This window comes from Talpa europaea (assembly GCF_964194135.1).
Source record: "Talpa europaea genome assembly, chromosome: 1".
Classification (NCBI taxonomy): Eukaryota; Metazoa; Chordata; class Mammalia; order Eulipotyphla; family Talpidae; genus Talpa; species Talpa europaea.
The window spans coordinates 132,535,990-132,555,492 of record NC_140073.1 but is presented as its reverse complement, the minus strand read 5'-3'; the positions used below and the strand labels follow the sequence as shown (position 1 = coordinate 132,555,492).

Genomic DNA, 19,503 nt, shown 5'->3' with positions numbered 1-19,503 from the left:
CTCACCAATAAAATGAACTAAAATGTCTACAGTCTCATCTAGCTCTAAAATTCTACAATTCTAAACCAATCATGTAAGGGAAATCATCACCTTAACGCAAATCAGGAGTTCATGGCCAAAGATGGTCAGAAGTGAACAGTTGGAAAGTGATTCAGATCCCCGTTATTTTCAAAGATTTGGCAGTAACCTGCCAATTCCTCCATGCAAACCCTTTTCAGAGGGAAAGGTGGCCTTCGGGACATGCCATACACTCTCCACCAAGGAGAAAATGTAATGAAAAACAAAACAGTTCTTATTGCAGAAAGGTCACCTGCTAAAAGAAAATGAACACAAAAGGATAAAAGCAAACTACCATCATTTTGATGCGACTCAAGCAGAAAACTCAATTATCTTTAATCAACATAAGACTGCTAATAAGGAGCACAGCTACATTACAAATACCACTAAAAAAAATGCATTAAAACATTCTACCCGGGTGATAAATAGCAGCAGGAGGGGGAAAGCGGGATAAAAATGTCTCACCTAGTGACTTGGGAACAGTAAAAGGCTCTTGCCAACCTTAAGATGGGGAGAGCTAGCAGAAAGGTGAAAAGTACTGAGTAAGACATTAAAGTATCTATTCCAAACACAGCAGGCTGAATCTCTCAGGTCTAGATTTTGATATCTTGACACGATTCTGCTTTATCACCTTGGCCATAAAGTCAAAGACAATTAGTAAACAGCTTTATTCATATCCCCATAACCTCTCAAGTAGAACAATTATCAAGTCTTTTTGTTTTGTTTAGGGAAAAGGAGTGGACATGAGTCCCCCCCAAAAAAATAAATAAATAAAGGGCGAAGAAAAAGCCCCTGAAGGTTTCTTGTATCCTAATAAAATGGTTGCTTACTGGTCAGCAGATTTTAGACTGGGTCATCTTTGCTACATAATGTAGCACGTAAGATTTCTGCATTTATTTGGAATTCCTACTGACAACATCTTGTAATTTATAAAAAGTGGGGGAAATTTACAATAAAACAAAAAGATAGTACCCTCACAGACTATTAATAGCATGCAATCTAAGAAATATTACATACATTAAAAGTCTCCATTTACTGTAGGCCTGACCCATCATCATTACATAGTATCCCTCCAAGACAACATACACAATTCAAAACTTTAAAGTATTCAGAAAATATAGCAGGTATTTTTAAAAACAAAAATTATACACATTAGCACTAAATATGGAAAAAAAATCAGCCGACCCATAGAGCCCCCTGCAGTAGGTTGTAAGTATAAAGACCTTCACCAGTGTCTTCTGCATTCCCCGATTAAGCAGGGGTCCAACGGGCCAGCTCACTGACACCGATTTTTTGCACAGTCGTCTCCTCTACTTCTGTAGTTGTTAGCTGTGGGAACTATTTGCGGATCTCAAAATAACCTCCTCCTTATTAATCCACTAAACTTTCTCAGGAAAAAGTTATTTAAATAATTGGGTCACCTAATTTACAACTTTGCCTAGCCATACGCCAACACTCAGGTAAGTGAAGACTATCCAAGTATACTCTGTGTTGGCTCTACGGAAGATCACTGAGCAGCGACAGCTATTACTTTGAAGGAAAAACAGGAATAAAAGATAACGAATGAGAACCTCACCTGGAGGCAAGTTAATGAATGCTAAAGTCAATGTGTTGGAGAAATCAAAGCAAACCGCTAACTTACAATGGTGGGAGGAGGGGGCCAGAAACAAAGACAAAGTCCTCGTAAGGTAATACTGTGTGTATCTCTGCTGATACTTATTTTCAGATAACAGACTCGAAAGTGAAATACTAACTTCGCCTACATCATCTTCCCTCATATACTGCATACTTGCTCATCTCTCAATCTTGTTCCCCTCTCTGCACCATCATGTCCAAGGCCCACATTTGAAATATATGCAACTTTCTGTCCCCTGTCACCTGCCCAGGGAAGTTACCTGGCAAAGCTCTTTTCTGGTCAAGTCACTGGAAGCAGGAATAACCCACGGCAGTTTGGGGCCTGACCTTGAGCTGACTGTGCCTCACCACAGTGCTCACCTGCTGAGCAGCAAGACCCCCCTGGATTTTAATATTTCTTATATCAAATACAGAAATGATTAAAGCCATCTGCCCAACAAGACTCCACTGGATCTGAAGCTCTAAGTGTACAGATAAAAAAATTTCTCTTAATACAAATTTTTATGAGGATGGGTTAGTATTTAGCCTTACCCCCACTCTACTTAGTCTGTGCTATAAGTTTCAAATTCTTACCAAGAGCAACTACTCCAGAGGCCAATTACACAAAATCGGGAGACTATTTACTTTTCATAGCATTAAGTGAGTAAACAGCTAACCGTTTGGCCATCAACAACATTCAGGAAGAACAGTAGCAACCCTTTTATTCCCAGAGACCATCAAGAGACATGAAATTAACTATTTTCAAAAAAAAAAAAAAAAAAGCCGTTTTCCTAAATAGTGAAATGAAGAAAACAGTTGGCCTGACCTCCAAGATCCTACTCCTCAAAACAGCACCTAAGGCAAGGATTAGGATGCCTATTTGAGCAGGACATTTCTAAAGGTCAGTATCTTCAGAAGCTTAGGAACCTTCGTGTCTAGCTTTGCACGCCTACTTCAGCATGTAACCAGCCTACCACACTTCACACATCTGGATACACTGGCCATTAGTGGCAATGCAGACTCTTGCAGCAGCAGCACATTAAAATCAAACTGGCAATTGTTAAACACCCTCAGAATGTTTGGAGACTCACATTTCATCATCCTCATAATCTGCAAACTGAGAAACATGAAGGGATGCAAACCAGTTCAGCATTAACTCGTTTGGTGCACTCTAGTGCTGAGAAAATGCAGAATTTACAGCGTTAAAGAGGAAATATGCCATCCGAAACAATTATAAAAAGGGTTAAGTATGATTTTTAAATATCAGTTCCCTCCTCATACAATTGGAAGAAAGTGGAGCTAGGGTACACACTTGACCACGAGGCTTACCCCTCAGCACAGGCACTGAAAAACATCCAATGCCACAGGTTCTGCAGGAGGAGAAATCCCAAGGGTGTACAGTATTCCTGAGAAAGATCCCAGATGTTTTTTCTGAATCAGTATTAACCTGATTCATTTTACACAGTTATGCTCTGACATATTCAAAAATGCTCACTTTATTTCAATCCAGACAGCTCAGCATAGTACAAGTGAAGGCAGCAAGTTCCATGTATTCAGACTCAGCTTGCTTTTTGTTTAATACTGGGGGATAAACCAAAAAACTTAAGTAGTTTTTATCATTTGTATCCTTCATTCATTTCATTGGAGGGAAATCCCCAGGGCCTCTTCATAATCTGGGAAGACCTGACTATTCTGGGAGGGAAATATAGCCCTGCTGAGTATTACTCAGAATAATGCATGATAGACTCAACGTAATTCCCAGGAAAGAGCCCAGTCACTCCATTCATAACTCCCTCATACCAACCATCATCATTCTTCTTGATGACATAAATAATGGCTCCTTCCTGAAAGGACAGCTCATCTTCCTTGTCTTTTGTATAATCATAAATTGCCACAACTAGAGAGGGGGGGAAAAAAAGGATGTGAAAAAGAGTAACATTCCTAGAAAGAATCAATTAAGTGAATAGCAATTCTTCCCCAGCTCTTGGAGTACTTTGAAACACGGGCCTCCACATAAAAACTTCTTTTTTCTAATACCCAGTCCTAAGTAATGGAATCTCATCTTGTGAGGTTAGGTTCAAGACAGTCTAAATGACAAGAAATCACATTTAGTCAAACTTACCTTTAAACAGTCCATGAGGAAATGCCTCATTGAAGAAAGAGAATCCCAGAATAAGATGATTTTTTTTTTTTTGAGAAAAGCTATTGTTGAAGCACCATGACCATATTTTGTAAAAAAAAAAAAATGTATCTTTGAATGGAATTATACTAGTACAGTAAGATACACCATGAAGGCAAGGGAGGACATCAGCTACACTAAGGGAGTAGTAGATTTCGCTGTCTCCTTTCTCTCACCTTGAAGTTTGTGCCTATTCATTGAGGGGAACAATATTGAAACTTCCACAAGTTCTGTGTGTGACTGAAGACAGTCTAATATTTTCTCCAGAACATGCTGCATTATGCCACCATATCAACATAGTCACAGTAACAAAAATGTTACAAAAAAAAAAAAACAAAACAAGATAACTGTTAAGTTCTCCTGTGATTTTCATTCCTTAAATAACTTGGTAACTGGGACCTTTCCATAATATACAAGACAATCCATGGGTCCAAGTATTATATGAACCTTAACAGTTTAAATTGGGATACCCTATAACTTGCTCAAATCCACTTCAAGAATTATTTTTTATAAGAAGATCCTCTCTTTCATAACACCAGAATTTCCCTCAATAGTTCCATAAAAATCTATCTTTAAGAAAAACATACTTTGTTTCTTACTGCAACCTTAATCTTTATGTGAGACACAAAAACTGCAATAGGGCTTGTGAAATACAGTGCAACTTGCCCCAGCTGATTTGTGCATCATCACTTATTATCAGGGAAATACAAATCAAAACCACAATGAGCTAACACCTCACCCTGATGAGAATGGCCCACATCAAAAAGACCAGAAACAGTAAGAGCTGGCAAGGGTGTGGAGAAAAGGAAACCCTCCTGCACTGTTGGTGGGAATGCAGAATGGTCCAGCCCTTACGGAAAGCAGGATGAAGGTGCCTCAAAAGACTGAAAAGAGATCTGGCACACACGCCAGTAATTCCACTCCTAGGCATCTACCTGAAAAATTCAAAAATACTAATTCAATAGGGAACTTCCACTCCCATGTTTTATTGCAGCACTATTCACAACAGCCAAATTATGGAAACAACTTAAGTGCCCCAAACAGATGAGTGGCTCAAGAAGATGTGGTTTATATATACAATGGAATATTACTCAGCAATCAAAACAGATAAAGCCATGCCATTTGCAGCAACGGGGGGTGGAGCAGGAAGGGATTATGCTAAGCAAAATAAGGCAGAAGGAGAAAGAAAAATACCAGATTGTGTACCTTAAACCAAACTATGGGTCAGATAAAAACAAACCCTTGAAAGCTGACTACAGAACTGAATCACACAGGGGAGGCAGGGGCGAGAACAAATTGGGAAGGGAGCAATGTCGATGTCGACGATGGGGATGGACTATGGATGATCTGCTGATGGGGGTAATACAGTGGTGATACCTAAGGTGCAGAGGGGTATACTAGCCTCCCAAAATACCAACAAAAAATGTAAACCAACGTTATCTTAAGAAAAATAATAATTTAAAATCTTTTTCTAAAAAATTACCAATGTGTTTCTATTTCTACCAAGAAATCATGCCACTGAGCTGAAAGAAAACAAGAACAGTTGGCTTGACACGAGGTAGGGATATAAAATAGGTACTGACAAATAAATACAAATTTGCCAGGAAGAACTTTATGCTAGCAAAAGTGCAGTGAAGACTCAATCCCAGTTCAGCCAGAGCCCAACTCAAGCTTAGGATGATGATTAAGAATGTGGGCTCTGAAGTTACAATTATCTAATTCAAATCCCATCTCTACCATTTACAAGTTTCCAGAATATACTTAACTTTCCTAAGCTTCTTTTTACTCAATAGTATAATGGCATTAAATAGTGCCAACACCTCAAAGCAGGATAAATCTGACTACCATTGTTCTATCTTGAACAAAAGTGAAAGTCCACAATTTCTTAATATAAGTTTCCCAGGCGATTCTAATGTAGTCAGTTTTAAGACTCAGTGACTTAGTATCTTTGATTTCCTAAACAGAAAATTTCCTTCAAGAAAGCACACTGTTTTCTGAGCTAATTAATCAGATTTGGAAGTTTATGTCCCCAAAGTGCCATGTCATTGGTTAACTACTTTATTCGAAGAAATTTTTCACTAAAAGAAATGCCCACTACTACTTTATAAAGAAACTGAGAAATCATTCTTCTTTGGAAGTTTCATACAGAAATAATTAAATATTTAAGATGCCACAAAAGAATACTTTAAAACATGGGGGTAGGAAAAATTAATACTTCAGAAAAATTCTCTTCCTGAGGCATTCCAGAAAAACCCTTTCTTTTTAAATTTTTTGTCTTGCAGAAATTATAAAAAAAATGTTCACTAAGAACATTACATAACCATCAATAAAAAATCAGTCACAGAAATTCAGTCATGTGACCTTCAAAACAAAGAAGCTTGTAAACTAAATAAGAACATACAGGTAATGTGAGCAAATCTTTACTTCTTAGTAGAAAATAAACAAGATTCTCTTTGGTACCACTAAATTTCATTTCTATGTAGCAGTTTCTTCCCAATCCTCCAAAATCCCTCTGAAACTTACCCTTTTCCAAGTAAGATCTTGGGGCCCATGGTGGGTCCTCTTCAGCATAAGGATCACTATACTCAACCACAGCAGCTTCTTCCTCTTCATAATCTTCGGGGGGAGGAGGTGGAGGAGGGGACTCATCAAAGACTGGTTCTTCCACAGGTGGTGGTGGAGGTGGTGTATCTGAAACTAAGAATGTATCAAGCTGATAACAAAATTACAGATTATGCAAAGTTCAGTATTTCCTATCCAAGCTTCTACACTCATGGAATATGAACCCAGACTTAAAAATAATAATCTTCCAAAAACTGAGTGGGCAAGAGAAACCTCCCTACCAACTATACTGTTCCAAGTCTCCAAGCATGACTTTCTCCTTCCCTTGGGTTAGTCTTGATAATGTTGAATAGTGCAGCAAAAATTATTAACTGAACCTCTGGAACCTATTTATGTTAATACACAATCCTCTTTTTTAAAGAAAGATCAATACAATATAGATCACTACTCACTACACAGTATACCCAAGCAGGAATGATTGTCAGAAATATTATTTTAACATAATATTTAATTTATAACAAAGCAAGTCCACTGAATAAGTCACATTATAATAATTTACTTTTCTCTCAAAAATTTTTTAAATAGCATTTTATCAAATTAGTGGGGATATGCCACAAATTTGGGTATAACTTCATCTATGAGAAGTCAGTTTTATTATTGACGGTGGGCGTTATATACAGAATTTCATGATTCAGACAGATTATAATCCAAATTCTTCCAGTTATATACCCAAGCTGATTTAAAAATACTTAAAACACCTACATAGAAATCTGCTTCCACAGCTCAGGTATCAGCAGATAGTAATATCTAAAAATCACCCCTTAGGGAACGCAAAGCTTTGAAAATGTTTGGTACATACTTCACCATAGTTCAGCCAAATAAACTGAATAAAGCTGTATTTATTAGTTGTCAGTTTTAATGAACAGCACTAATTCATTCATAAGGCACAAGTACTGTTTCCATGAAATTCTCAGAAATCTGTTTATTTTCTATTTTTCAATCTAAGCCTATGACTGAAGCAAACGGAGCTTAGAAGACTGCCGACGGCGGGTGAGACTGAGCCACGGCAGCATCGTACTTTGTTCTACACCAGTTCCTCCTATCTGTTACAGGCTCTGTGCCTGTCAACTCATAAATGTTAAAACTTATTCAAATAGTTTTCAGGCTTTTAACAGAAAAGACTGATAATGTGACTTTAGCATATCTTTACATAATAAATTACATACAGTTGGGGTTTTTGCATTTATAAAGCATAGAGACTGACTTTAAACAACTGCACAGACACATAGATCCAAAGGAACTTTGTCTTTCAAAACAATCACCTTGAGAAATTATATTATTACAAAATTACTCAAAGATGCTGCCATTTTTACCTTTCCTTATAACTGCCTCAGAAGCAATTTAGTAAGACTACCTACCATTTTCCACTTCAAGTTTTCCAGTTAATCAATAAGTACTTTATAATACATCAGTTAATTTATCCTTTCTTCTCAGGAAGTGGTCTTTTAATTCTCATTTTATGAATACAGAAACTGGCTTTTCAAGATTAAGTAGTCTGTTAGTAAATAAGTGGAAGAGCAGGAATTTGAACACCAATACGTGTTATCTTAAAAGCTACACTATTATGGGGTAAGAAATTCAGTAACATTAAAGTCAGCTTTATTATTACTCATTCAACAAGCAACAACTAAAAACCCACTACAGCTAGGTACTGGACGCTCAGAGGATGGAACAGGGGAGTTGGCAAAAGTCATGGAAAGGACAACCAAACTTTCATTTATAGTTACGGGCAGTGCTTTAAGTTGTTATGGAAGAAACACAGCAGTAAACCAAAGCTCTTATGTGGGTCGGGAAAGATTTCCTGAAACCTGAAGAATGAGTAAGAGTTAATGGCCGGGGGTTGATATTTCACATCAGATGTAATGGGAAAAAAATAAATGCAAAGGTAAGAAAGCAGGAAACCCTAAAGAACTGACCAAAGTTTAGTAGAAATACGCCTGAAGAAGCTGAAGAAGACTAAGCAGGAAGGGCTTTGAAACAGTATAAACCATCTGATGAGCAACTGGGAGCCATACATGGATTTTAAGAACATATATCAAGGGTCACAGCTGCACTGTTTATTCCTTAACTACTTAAAACAGGTTCCAAATAATTCCAGATTTCTTCCAGGCATCAAAATTTAACTATCTGCTAGCACAGAATATCTTCAAAATAATGTACTCAAAGTTAAGAAGATTATTCCAAAAGACAGGTACATCTCTCCAAGGTGAATGTTTTGAAGAGGACAACATTCATTTGAATGTATAAGTCCTGTTACAGGGTCTATAAAATCAGGCATAGCACACCTCATATACAGATTCTCATTTTTATACATCTGGTAAGTGCACAATATACATGACTAAGGGAAGAAATGGAAAAAATAACTACCCCAAAAAGGCAAACACAAAGTGGTAAATGCTGGAGCTGCTCTTGGGGTGCCTGCTAATAAACAGGAGTGGACTATCTTCAGAAATTAGCAGAGATGCAAATGTACCTGAAAGAGACTGAGCCCTCAGGCAAGTAAGACTGGATCTGAACCAAATTTAAGGAAGAATGTGTCATTAAGGGGCCATTTAGTCAGCTGTGAAAGTACAAAAAAGGCCTGAGAGTATTTGCTATGTGTCACTTTTTTTTTTTTTGTGGGACCCTCGCTGGTGGCTGGGGAACAAAGCGGCGCTGCAGAGGCTGTGGGCAGCCTCATAGCCCAGCGCTCAACCGCTGCGCCACCAGGGGAGGCCCTGCTATGTGTCACTTTTCCATTGCTAGAGAAACAGTGAACAAAACAGGCAAACAATCCCTGCTCTCTGAGAGCTTACATTCTAATATTGGCAAAGCTTATTTCCAAATAAGTCGGAGTTCTAATTAATATAGTACAAAGATTTCTATGCCTTTTGTGAAGCCATCCCAGTTACAAGATGGACACACTGGCTGACTTAGTCTGACAACATTAAATTTTTCATTAATAGTAATTCCCCTAGTTCAGATTCCATGTCCAACATACATCCTCATGATTGTGCTGTGACTCCTCCTGAAGACTACACACAACAAGGTAATTATCTAGCATACAGAATGTTTTCACTGGTCTCTATAACACCAGTCCTATCTGAACGCTGATACAGGTCTACTGTTCTATAAGACATGAGTCCCCTGAGCTTCCTTAATGTTTCCCCAGAGAAGACTTAATGTATCAATAATACTAGTTATATGATCCTACATGACAACACCAGACCACAAGCCAACACAAATTCATTGTCAATCCATGGAAACAGACTGGCAATTTGGTTCTTTGGGACCTACCCTGGCATGGACAATTTTACACCTGGAATCACAGGACAGAGAGAGATTATCAGGCCAGTCACAAATTTCTAAAATACCGGTGATAGGAAATTAGACTACTTGTTTGAGCAACCCAGAAAGAGGAAAAGGTGGGTTATTTAATGAATGAACATCTCCTCAGTTACACATGATCTTTTCTTACATGTGCTTTGTTTTATATTTATATGTCTTATCTTCACTACCAGATTTTAAGTAACTTGAAAGCAGACAGCTTCACTTATTTTACCATTGCACTAGCTGATCATAAAGTGATTTGTTCATAGTATTCAAATATTTGAAGTATGAAGTATCAATGAATGAATGACTATTCAGCCAATCGTATGTAAATGACATTTTATGCCTGCAATCTGATCTACAGCATAAAGAAGACATAAACTTACTATTTTCTTGGACTCTGGCCACAAATCCCATTAAAGGTAACTGGGGAGTTACCTGTAGGATGGAGGGAGGAGGAGGAGCAAGAGATACTGCAAAAACAAAAAAGGTGTGGAGGATAAGGGGTAAGGGCAAGTTATATTAAAAGGAAAGGATAATACAATAAAACGAACATATAAGGAGGGAAACCACTATGCACAAACAATTTATAAGCCATCTTGAGGATCCTCTTTTGAGGGATAATTCATTAAGATACAAAATAAAGTATTAGAGAGAGTTTTAAGGAAATTTTTAAAAATTACAATAAGAAGCATTTGTCATACATAGATCTACACTAACATAATGGCAAGCTGATCTTTTCAAATCAAGAACATATTTTCTCAAAGAAAAGAATTTTTTGAGATTACCATGAATAATTAAGTTTTTGGATTTTACCTTGAAGATTACAAGTGTAAATGTTTGACAATATAAGAGAAAAAATAAACATTACATCCCAACTTCCAAATTTGTACTTTTTACTACTTCATTAACAAAGTCATTGAACCTTCATTCATTAAACAAATATTAACTGACTTCCTTCTAAGCAGAAGCACTCTCCTAATAGACACATATGAAGATCATTCTCATCAGGTCTATGTCATTACGATTTTTCATAACCAAACTTCATACCACTTGCTATACCAAATACATATTCTCTCTGATCCTACGGAAGAATACTGGCTTCATTCAAATCATTCTTCCCCACCCACCTCACCCCAATATGTCTTTCCCTCTGTCTTAGATACCTGGCACAGTACCTACCACTAGTAAGCCTGCAACAAATGTTTGATGTATGTAAATACACAAGCAAAGTACATGCCGAACAATTTCCCAAGATTTAGTTTTCTTCAGAATGGATATAACTATGGTACACATCTTCTTTCTAAGCTACAAATGACAGTTAATACTAATAAAAGATGAATAAGGATCACGGCCCTCAAAGAGACCATACTCTATTCAAGAAAACAAAAATAATAACCTTAACCCAACAATACTTGAAGCAATTCTCTGGTGATGCTGGTGGTGGTGAGAAGGCCATGGTGACTATGGTATGATGATGGTGGTAGATATAGTACTGAAGCGAGCTATATAAAAATGACCTTCAATCAGGTAAGAAGAAAAAAGATCTCAGAAAGGAGACAAAGGTTGAGAAAGAAAATCCAAGACAATCTGAGAACCAACTAAAGGCAAAGGCTTTAAAACAGAATGACCACTTCAGGCCCCAAAATGTTTGCAATAGGCTAGTGTAAAATACCCCAAAGGGAAAGTACAAAACCTGGAAAAGTGAGTGAGTCTGTATGAAATAGGAAAGAATCTTACCTTAGGCGAAAGAATACTTAGTGGAAAGAGACTGGACTTCAACATTGCCTAGCATCAAATACCTGATTTATCATCACCTTACCATAGAAACAGTAGATTCATGAACTGCTTTGAGTGTGATCCATAAATGTGGTATGAAAAAGACATAATGCAATCACTTTACAAAGTGACTACAAAGATTGGGGGGGTAGGGAGTATGGAGAGCTCTAACCACAGGGGTGGTGCAGAAAAAAAATCAAGGCAGTAGAAACAGAAAGAAAAAAAATGTAGTAATACTGTGGGAAAACTATCAATACTTACCAAGCAAGGATACTAAGGATACTTGGCGAGCATGAAAGGAGAGCAACAGATGAGTTTTAGATTTGTGGCCTTCAGAGAGAGGTGCCATAAACAACACTAGCCTTGGTTGGCAGTGCAGGAAAACAAACACATTGAATAGGTGGATCAGGCAGAGATAATGTATGATAAAGATGCATAAAACTGAATGACACATAAATACTGGAGGCTAGTGAAATGTTTGGTAGAGTATGTGAGAAAAATTGAGAGGTACAGACCAGGCAGTGACTGGCAGCGAGAAAACTGCTGTCCATGGACAAATACCATATATAATGTAGAGATAGGGCCTCCCGGGTGGTGCAGGTGGTTGAGCCCAACACTGTGAAGCTGTCCGCAGCCTTGGCAGTGCTGGTTCCATCCCAGCCAGCCACAGAGAGACCCACATGGCGCAACAGACCTCTCCTGTCTCGCCCGCTGCTCCCCTCAGCAGTGTATTTCGTCAGTCTGCCTGTTCTGTTCCCCACTCTGTCTCTGGTGAATCCTCACACCCTCCCACGCATATGGCCTGTGCCCTGGCTCTTGTATAAATAAAAAATAAATCTTTAAAATAAATAAACTTTATAATGGAGAGATAAAAGTTAAGCAGATAACCCTGAGGAATATCTAGTTTAAGGTATCTAAATTTAAGATATTTTAAAAGATCTAAATTTTACACAGTAGTGAAACCCTAGAAATTGATACCTTTTTTTAAAAAAAGACCTCTTGGGCCTCCCCGGTGGTGCAGCAGTTGAGCGCTGGGTTGCGAAGCTGCCAGCAGCCTCTGCAGTTCAAGCCCCAGCTGCTCCCCGGCCACCAGAGGAGGGTCCCACAGGGCACGCAGACCTCTCCTGCCGCCCGCTGCTCCCCTCAGCGGTGTGCTTCGGTCCTTCTGCCTGCTCTGCTCCCCGCTCTGGCTCTGGTGAATTCTCTCACCCTCCCGCACTTCTGACTATACCCAGTGCTTGTATAAATAAATAAATAAAATAAATCTTAAAAAATAAAATAAAAAAGACCTCTTGGTTAGGTTTTTCTCTAAAGTTATACTTCTCTGTAGTAAGTTCTTAAGTTGTGTGTCTACTCCTACTTAGGGGGTTGCAACAACTGCTGATATATCCATACTACCACGTTTCCACTGGGATAAGAAGACACAATGAACAGGGATAATAGCGGAGATGAAAGCGATAAAACAAACAGCAGCAGACAGCGACTGGCACAAGTGGAGATCAGATGTATGTTCATATTAAATAAGATGGAATGTTCTCCTGTTAGCACCTGTCCCAACGCCCCCTGTAACAGAAAAGTAGGAAATCTCCCACCTTCTGTCATTGTTTCTCATCCAAAATTTTTAAAATTACATGTTACTGAGCCTAAAAAGGAATAAATAGATGTTTAACTTAGAACACTCTTTTTAGGTAGGATGAGTTATTATTTTTTAAGATGAATGTTTTCTATCTTTTCTAGTTCTAAAAGTGAAAATCTAAATTATACTTGTTTTTAAAAGTCCACCAAGAGCAGCTTAGGTAAAAAAAAGCAATCCTGGAATTTCCTTAAACAGAATTACTTTATAACAGAACAAGTCAGATTTTTTTCAAAGCCAGTCCTCAGTCATGTTAAAAAATTCAATGACATCTGGAGTTTACAAAGGTCACCCAAATTATTATTATTTTTTTTTTGCCCAGGGTAAACCTTTTACATGTGGGTCCAAATTAATTCAAATATCACAACATTTTCATTTTGGAGCATGTAAGATTTCATCTGACCAGAATTCCTATGAATCAGAATATCCTACTTTAGATTAGATTTATGTTCCTTAGTGTTGCCGAAAATGAACTATTCTGGGATAAATTAAGCAAGGATCTGATGTGCAATATTCAGTTCTAGTCCTAGGCATCTCATGAACAGTTAAGAGCAGGAAGTAACTATAAACTTACTTTTACTCCATTTAGCTAAGTTGATTTTACATCTCACCAGACCTTTTCCCTATAACCACCAATACTATACACAATTAGGAAGTAATGTAAAGTATAAAAGTAGGCTCACCAGATATTGGAGTTGATGAAGAGAGGTTAAGCAGACAACTGTAGGAACTACTGCTTATGTGCAAATAGCAACATGTGGATATATAAAAAATAAAAGGGTCTGCGAGCAAACCAAACTCAGAGGAGGACTCTGTTCTGATGTAATGTACAGACTTTTCAGCATGACCTTTTAGGTTAAAATCACTTGGAGCATAATCTTTGAGGCTTAGTGCTTTAAAATAGCCAATTGAAAGAATGGGGGGGAGCGGAGGGATTGGAGGAGGAATGAGGCTTTTGGGGAAAAAAATGAGGCTTGTACATCCTACTTTTACAGCTTTATAAGTAACTTAAGAAAATTAAACTAAAACACTCTAAATACTACTTCTGAAGTAATTAAAAAATATTACTTTAAGAGGTCATATTTTATAGCCCATTCAAGTTTGGTTGCTTATATTTTCCTTTACAGTGAAGAAATCATTTAAGTAATTTAAGAGTGAAATATTTTCTAAACATGGATAGAAACTTAGAAAAAGAATTAAAAGTACTTAACTTTTTCTAATTCTATTCAGTGAAGGGGTGTCTTGATGGAAAATGAGTATGGTTACGGAACAATAATCAGAAGGGCTAAGAAAGTATGAGACCCAAAGGGATTTCAGTTATGCCTTGATCAAAGTGTTCCTTTCATTAACCTGCTTCAGAAATAATTTTATTAGAAAACAATTACTGTTTACCCCTAGGACTTGGCACTAGGCAACAGGTGTTCCATATTTTAATCACTATGTTATAATGCTCTTTCAATCTCAAACCTATTGTAACAGTAGTGCTGATGATTTCCATCTCACAAAAACCCTCCCTGAATTTACATGCGTACTTCTTTGGAAGCACACATCCATGTGAAGCCCCCGATAGTAAAAATCATGCTCATAAAATACCACCTAGGATCATTTTGTTAATCAGGAAGTGAGCTACCTGAGAAGGCACTAATTTTCTCATTTGAAATATGGAAAAAACAGAGACCATTGTTAAAACTAGTGTCATACAAGATACACAATATTCTAAAACAAATAAAGGTAGGGCCTCCCCTGGAGGCTCAGCGGTTGAACACTGGGCTGAGAGGCTGTCCGCAGCCTCTGCAGTGCCGGTTCGTTCCCCGGCCACCAGAGAGGGTCCCTCAAAAAAAAAAATAAATAAATAAAGCTTTAGAATAATAACAGTTATAAATAAATAAAACAGCTATAAATAAATAATAAATATAAATAAATAACAGCTTTAGAACACTGATTTGCTAAGTATTAAATTTTGCAAAAAGGATTTTTCAAAGAACAAGATTTTGTTAAAAATTTTTTTGTTGTTTAGAAAAAGCACTTGGATCAATCAACTAACAATGCTATTTCCCCCCTCTTGATACAGTTACCAAGTCCCTGGGGAAAAAGGCAGAACTTAGTAGACAGGACTATAAGAAAAAAACAAAAAAAAAACAGCCACATACATTATACAGAAGGTTCTATAATCTCTTCACCTTAATTCCATGAATGTGAAAAATACTTTCAGTAAAATTATTCCACAGAGTTGGGTATTCTTCTACCTCAACATATAATATCTTCAAGTATATTAAAACCAGATTTACAAAGAAAGAAGTATGAAATAATGTGCTTCAACAGCATTCAAATAAATTCCACCAACAGGGTTCTCGTTCTCAGAAGACTAAAATTTTGATATGTACATGTACAAAGCACAAAATACTTATGCTTTCTAAATATTACATGCACTTGGTGCCAAGATGTAAGATTGAAGCATCTCTCTGCTCCATTATGGAAGTTGCTCATTTTGGACCGACACCATTCTTTCAAAACTATGTAAGAATTAGAGGACAAGGAAGGGCTTACAGCCATAAGCAATTAATTTTTAGACTTTCAAAAAGGACAAGGAGAGAGCTTATCTTCAGGAGAACTATGAAACAGGCCATAGCTAATAAACTAAAATTTAAGAATAAAGAATGCCTTCAGGTACAGAATAACATCAATACAGATAGAGGTTTAAACATGCAATTTAAAAGCATAATGTATGAAAAAGACAGATTTGTCAAAATTTAGTTCAAAATGAGTTTAAAAGAATGGTATAGTCAAATATCACTAAATGCGGCCAAAGACAGCAGTTAAATAAATATATTTCAAAACAGGCAGTTGCTAATCAAACAACAGTTTGCAGTAGTTACACTATAGAAGTCATTTAACTTACAAGGAGGACCCAAAACAGTGAAGGCATTTGGATAAAGGAATAGAGGGCCATCCTACATTTAACAAAGTTCCTGAGCACTATTCCCAGGATGTAGCTATATAACAGACTGCCAAGGTCTCAGGCTCTCATGCACTTACAATGTGGGAATCCTCTTCCCCGACAAAAAAGAATATGGAGGTTAAGATATTTTTTTTTTAAACCTGAAGGTAAGCAGGATAGTACAACAGACAGAACATTAAGCTTAGAGTCAGATGACCTACATTCCAAACTAATTTGATGATATCAGTCTCAGTTTCCTCACCTGGTGAAAATGATCACATGATTATAAGAACAAATTGACATAATAAATATAAAAACATTCTTTCTCATGTGCAAGAAGGATCAAATTTCTCCTGCAAGACTCCCCAGGATACAACAAGGTTTCACCAAAAGGTCCCCTAATATTAGAAGTGATCATACATGGGCTTATTGGACTCAGCAAAAACGCAGAAAAACAGCAAGTTGAAATACCATTATCTACAATAGTCATAAAATCTAGTATTTGCTCTTACACTTGTTGAGTAAGAAGCAAAAATAATGATTATGCACAATATTAAATATGTGCCAGATTTATTTTTCTGCATGCATGATGCAATTGAAGATGACTGCTATGTCTGGATTATTATGTTCAAGTCCTAGTTTTCCCATCACAGGTTTAAGAATTGGTGTAAGAATTGAGTAAGACAGTATAACTGCTTAGCACAAAGTAGCTTCAAAAATGTCATTTCCTATATAAAATATAAAAAATAAAATAAGGAAAATGTTACAGATAAAGTTTTCTTTTGATGTTATTCAGAAGTAGCAAATTATACCTTTATGTTGCCTTAGCCAACAGATGAACAACAAATATTTCTTTTTAACACCAAAAATCTAAGTAAATACATCTTCTCTTTAACTTAAAAAAAAAAGTCATTTCCTTTCCCTTTGTCATTTATGAATGTTGCTCATGTACTCTCAGTTTCATTACTACTGATATAACAAGGATATCTGATTTAATAAGAGGGAAATAAAGTTCACCACAGTATTATTTTAAAAACCAAATCACCATTAGCACATTAAAAAGATTCTGTTAAATTCTACAACTTTGCATGTACGAAAACCATGTACTGGTTTAAAAAAAAAAAACTGGATACAGTATTGGCAACTTTGCATTCATGCTTCCACTTATTCAACAGGTAGTAATCATCACCTATCATGTGCCATTCACTTGTAATTAAATATTTTTTCTCTGTAATGAAGGCTTTTATTTAGATATCTACTGAAGAATGCAAAAGAAAAGCCAACCTGGATTCTGGCTATAAAAAGGTCCTCCATTCATCTGATTCTGAAGGCTTGTTTGTGAGGTTATGGAAGGAGGGCGTCTATAGGGCAACGAGCCCCCTATTGTTGGGGGAGTATGGCGAGAAGCAGGTCTATTCATGCTGTAAAACTGAACAGGATGACCTGGAAAAGGGACAGAACATAGGCTTGGTATTAAAAGAAAATTATCTCAGACAATAAAATATATTAGGTACAATGCCCAAACCTTAAGATTACTTAAAATAACAATAGTTAGCTAACTTTACTGCTATCTGACAATGTAAGGAAATAGTTATTGTTCAGCTGACATATCCAAGAGCAAAAGCAGGAAATAGATGTGTAATTATTTTTGCAAAAGTAACATCTAAATAGACTAATATGCTTTCATTAAGTCAATAACTAGTTTCAAAATCATTATATTTATGGCTCCCTTCCTTTCCCCCCCACCCCAAAATCACTAACACTGAAAACTAACAAGATTCAACAAGGATGCCATGTGAGAAAGCAAAAGATAAAATGGTTAATTAACAGTCTTATTCCAAATTAATAAATTTAATGTAACAATTTGTTTAAAGGAAAAGATTCTGTGTGGCAAGAGGGGGAGAAGAGGGGACAAAAGGGGAACGCAAGAATAAATGGAAGAGGAGGGAGGAAAAGTAAAAGGGAGGAGAGGTGGGAAAAAAAGAAAAAAAAATCACCTGACAATTTTTTACCTTAACCATGACTGTGAAATGGTTTTACCTGACTTACAATTGGTCTTCAGGAACTTCATACATTTCAAACATGGATCCACATAGACTCAAAGATTATTAAAAAACACTCAAGATCTGCTGCACAATTTAATCTTCCTATATATATGACAGTATCAAAACCTGAAACTTAATAGTGTATAAAAATCTTGAGTATTGAAACGTAAAGAAACTCAGTCAGGTCTCTGTAAACACGATAAAAATGTAAAACCGTGCTATTATTTAATGGTAAGTTTTTGTCATTTGAATCACCAGATATAAATAAGTTATTGGTAGTTTATTCATCTGCAATAAACTAGCACAAACCTAAGATCATCCAGTTAAAAACATCTGACAGTTAACACCATTATGAATTTTATATTGTGAGATCCAATCTAAGCTCCATGCTACCAGTTCTCAGTGATTCAGACATTAAGACTATTAATATCATTAATAAGGCAATTATTTTGCCTTGGGTTGAAAATGAAACTACAGTTTAATTACCACTGGTTATTAACCATAAAACCTAAAACTAAAAGCTTCTAGAAGAAAGCAGGACAAAACCTTCATGATCTGGTATAAGGTAGAGTTTGTAAACAGGACACCAAAACAATCCATAAAAGAAAAAATAATAATAAACTGGACTTAAAGAACTGCTGTTTGAAAGACACCATTAAGAGAGCAAAAAGATAAAAATGGATAAAAGATAAAAATGGAAGACAGTATTTGTAAAGTACATAACTGCTAAAGGACTTATATTCAGAATACAAAAGAACACAGTAAGAAAATAGCCATAGTAAAAGGGGATGTAGGGGGAACTAGGAGTAGAAGGGAAGGATTGACCACAAAGGGGGTATGGATGAAATCTGGGGCTGACATGACTATGCTACATCTTGAATGAGTTATGATTACATCATCTGTATGCATTTGCCAAAACTCACAGAACTATACATTTAAAATTTATGTAATTTATACTTTAAATTCAAAGATGCCATATAAAAGAAATGTTGATATAAATTGCTAATAAGGTATTTTACCTTGCTTTTTGTTTAAAAAAGCACTATAATTAGCCACACATGTAACAAATGTTTTGTTCAGTGCGGTCTATGAGCCAGCACCTATAATTACTAAAGTGTTCTCTCAGGTGGGAGTGATTACCCTTTTTTTGGTCTAAAGCAAATTTCAAGATGCAGTCTTTACTTTATTGATGCAAGAGTGTAACAAGATTCTTATATCCGATTAGCTAGGCTGGTTTGACAGAGCTATATGTAGAGTAAAGATCAGGCCACATTTGCATTTACCTGCTCTTGAAAGAATTTCTTAAAGAGTGCTTTTATAGAAGCTA

General features: G+C 36.6%; 1 protein-coding gene across 50 annotated transcripts in view; it reads right to left on the bottom strand.

Moving 5' to 3' along the window:
• Positions 1-3,172: 3,172 nt before the first annotated feature.
• Positions 3,173-19,503, bottom strand: part of ABI2 (abl interactor 2) — a gene marked incomplete at both ends in the record, with an annotated part of 60,823 nt that continues 44,492 nt past the window's right edge. For 20 of the 50 annotated variants that reach the window (XM_084249903.1, XM_084249863.1, XM_084249904.1 and 17 more), the window contains 3 exons: positions 3,353-3,568; positions 6,374-6,547; positions 17,416-17,574. In XM_084249903.1, the coding sequence (XP_084106029.1) occupies positions 3,393-3,568; positions 6,374-6,547; positions 17,416-17,574 (509 nt within the window). Of the gene's footprint in view, positions 3,253-3,352; positions 3,569-6,373; positions 6,548-10,167; positions 10,255-17,415; positions 17,575-19,503 lie in introns of those variants that run through there. The other 30 variants (XM_084249856.1, XM_084249867.1, XM_084249858.1 and 27 more) reach the window with 5 other exon arrangements.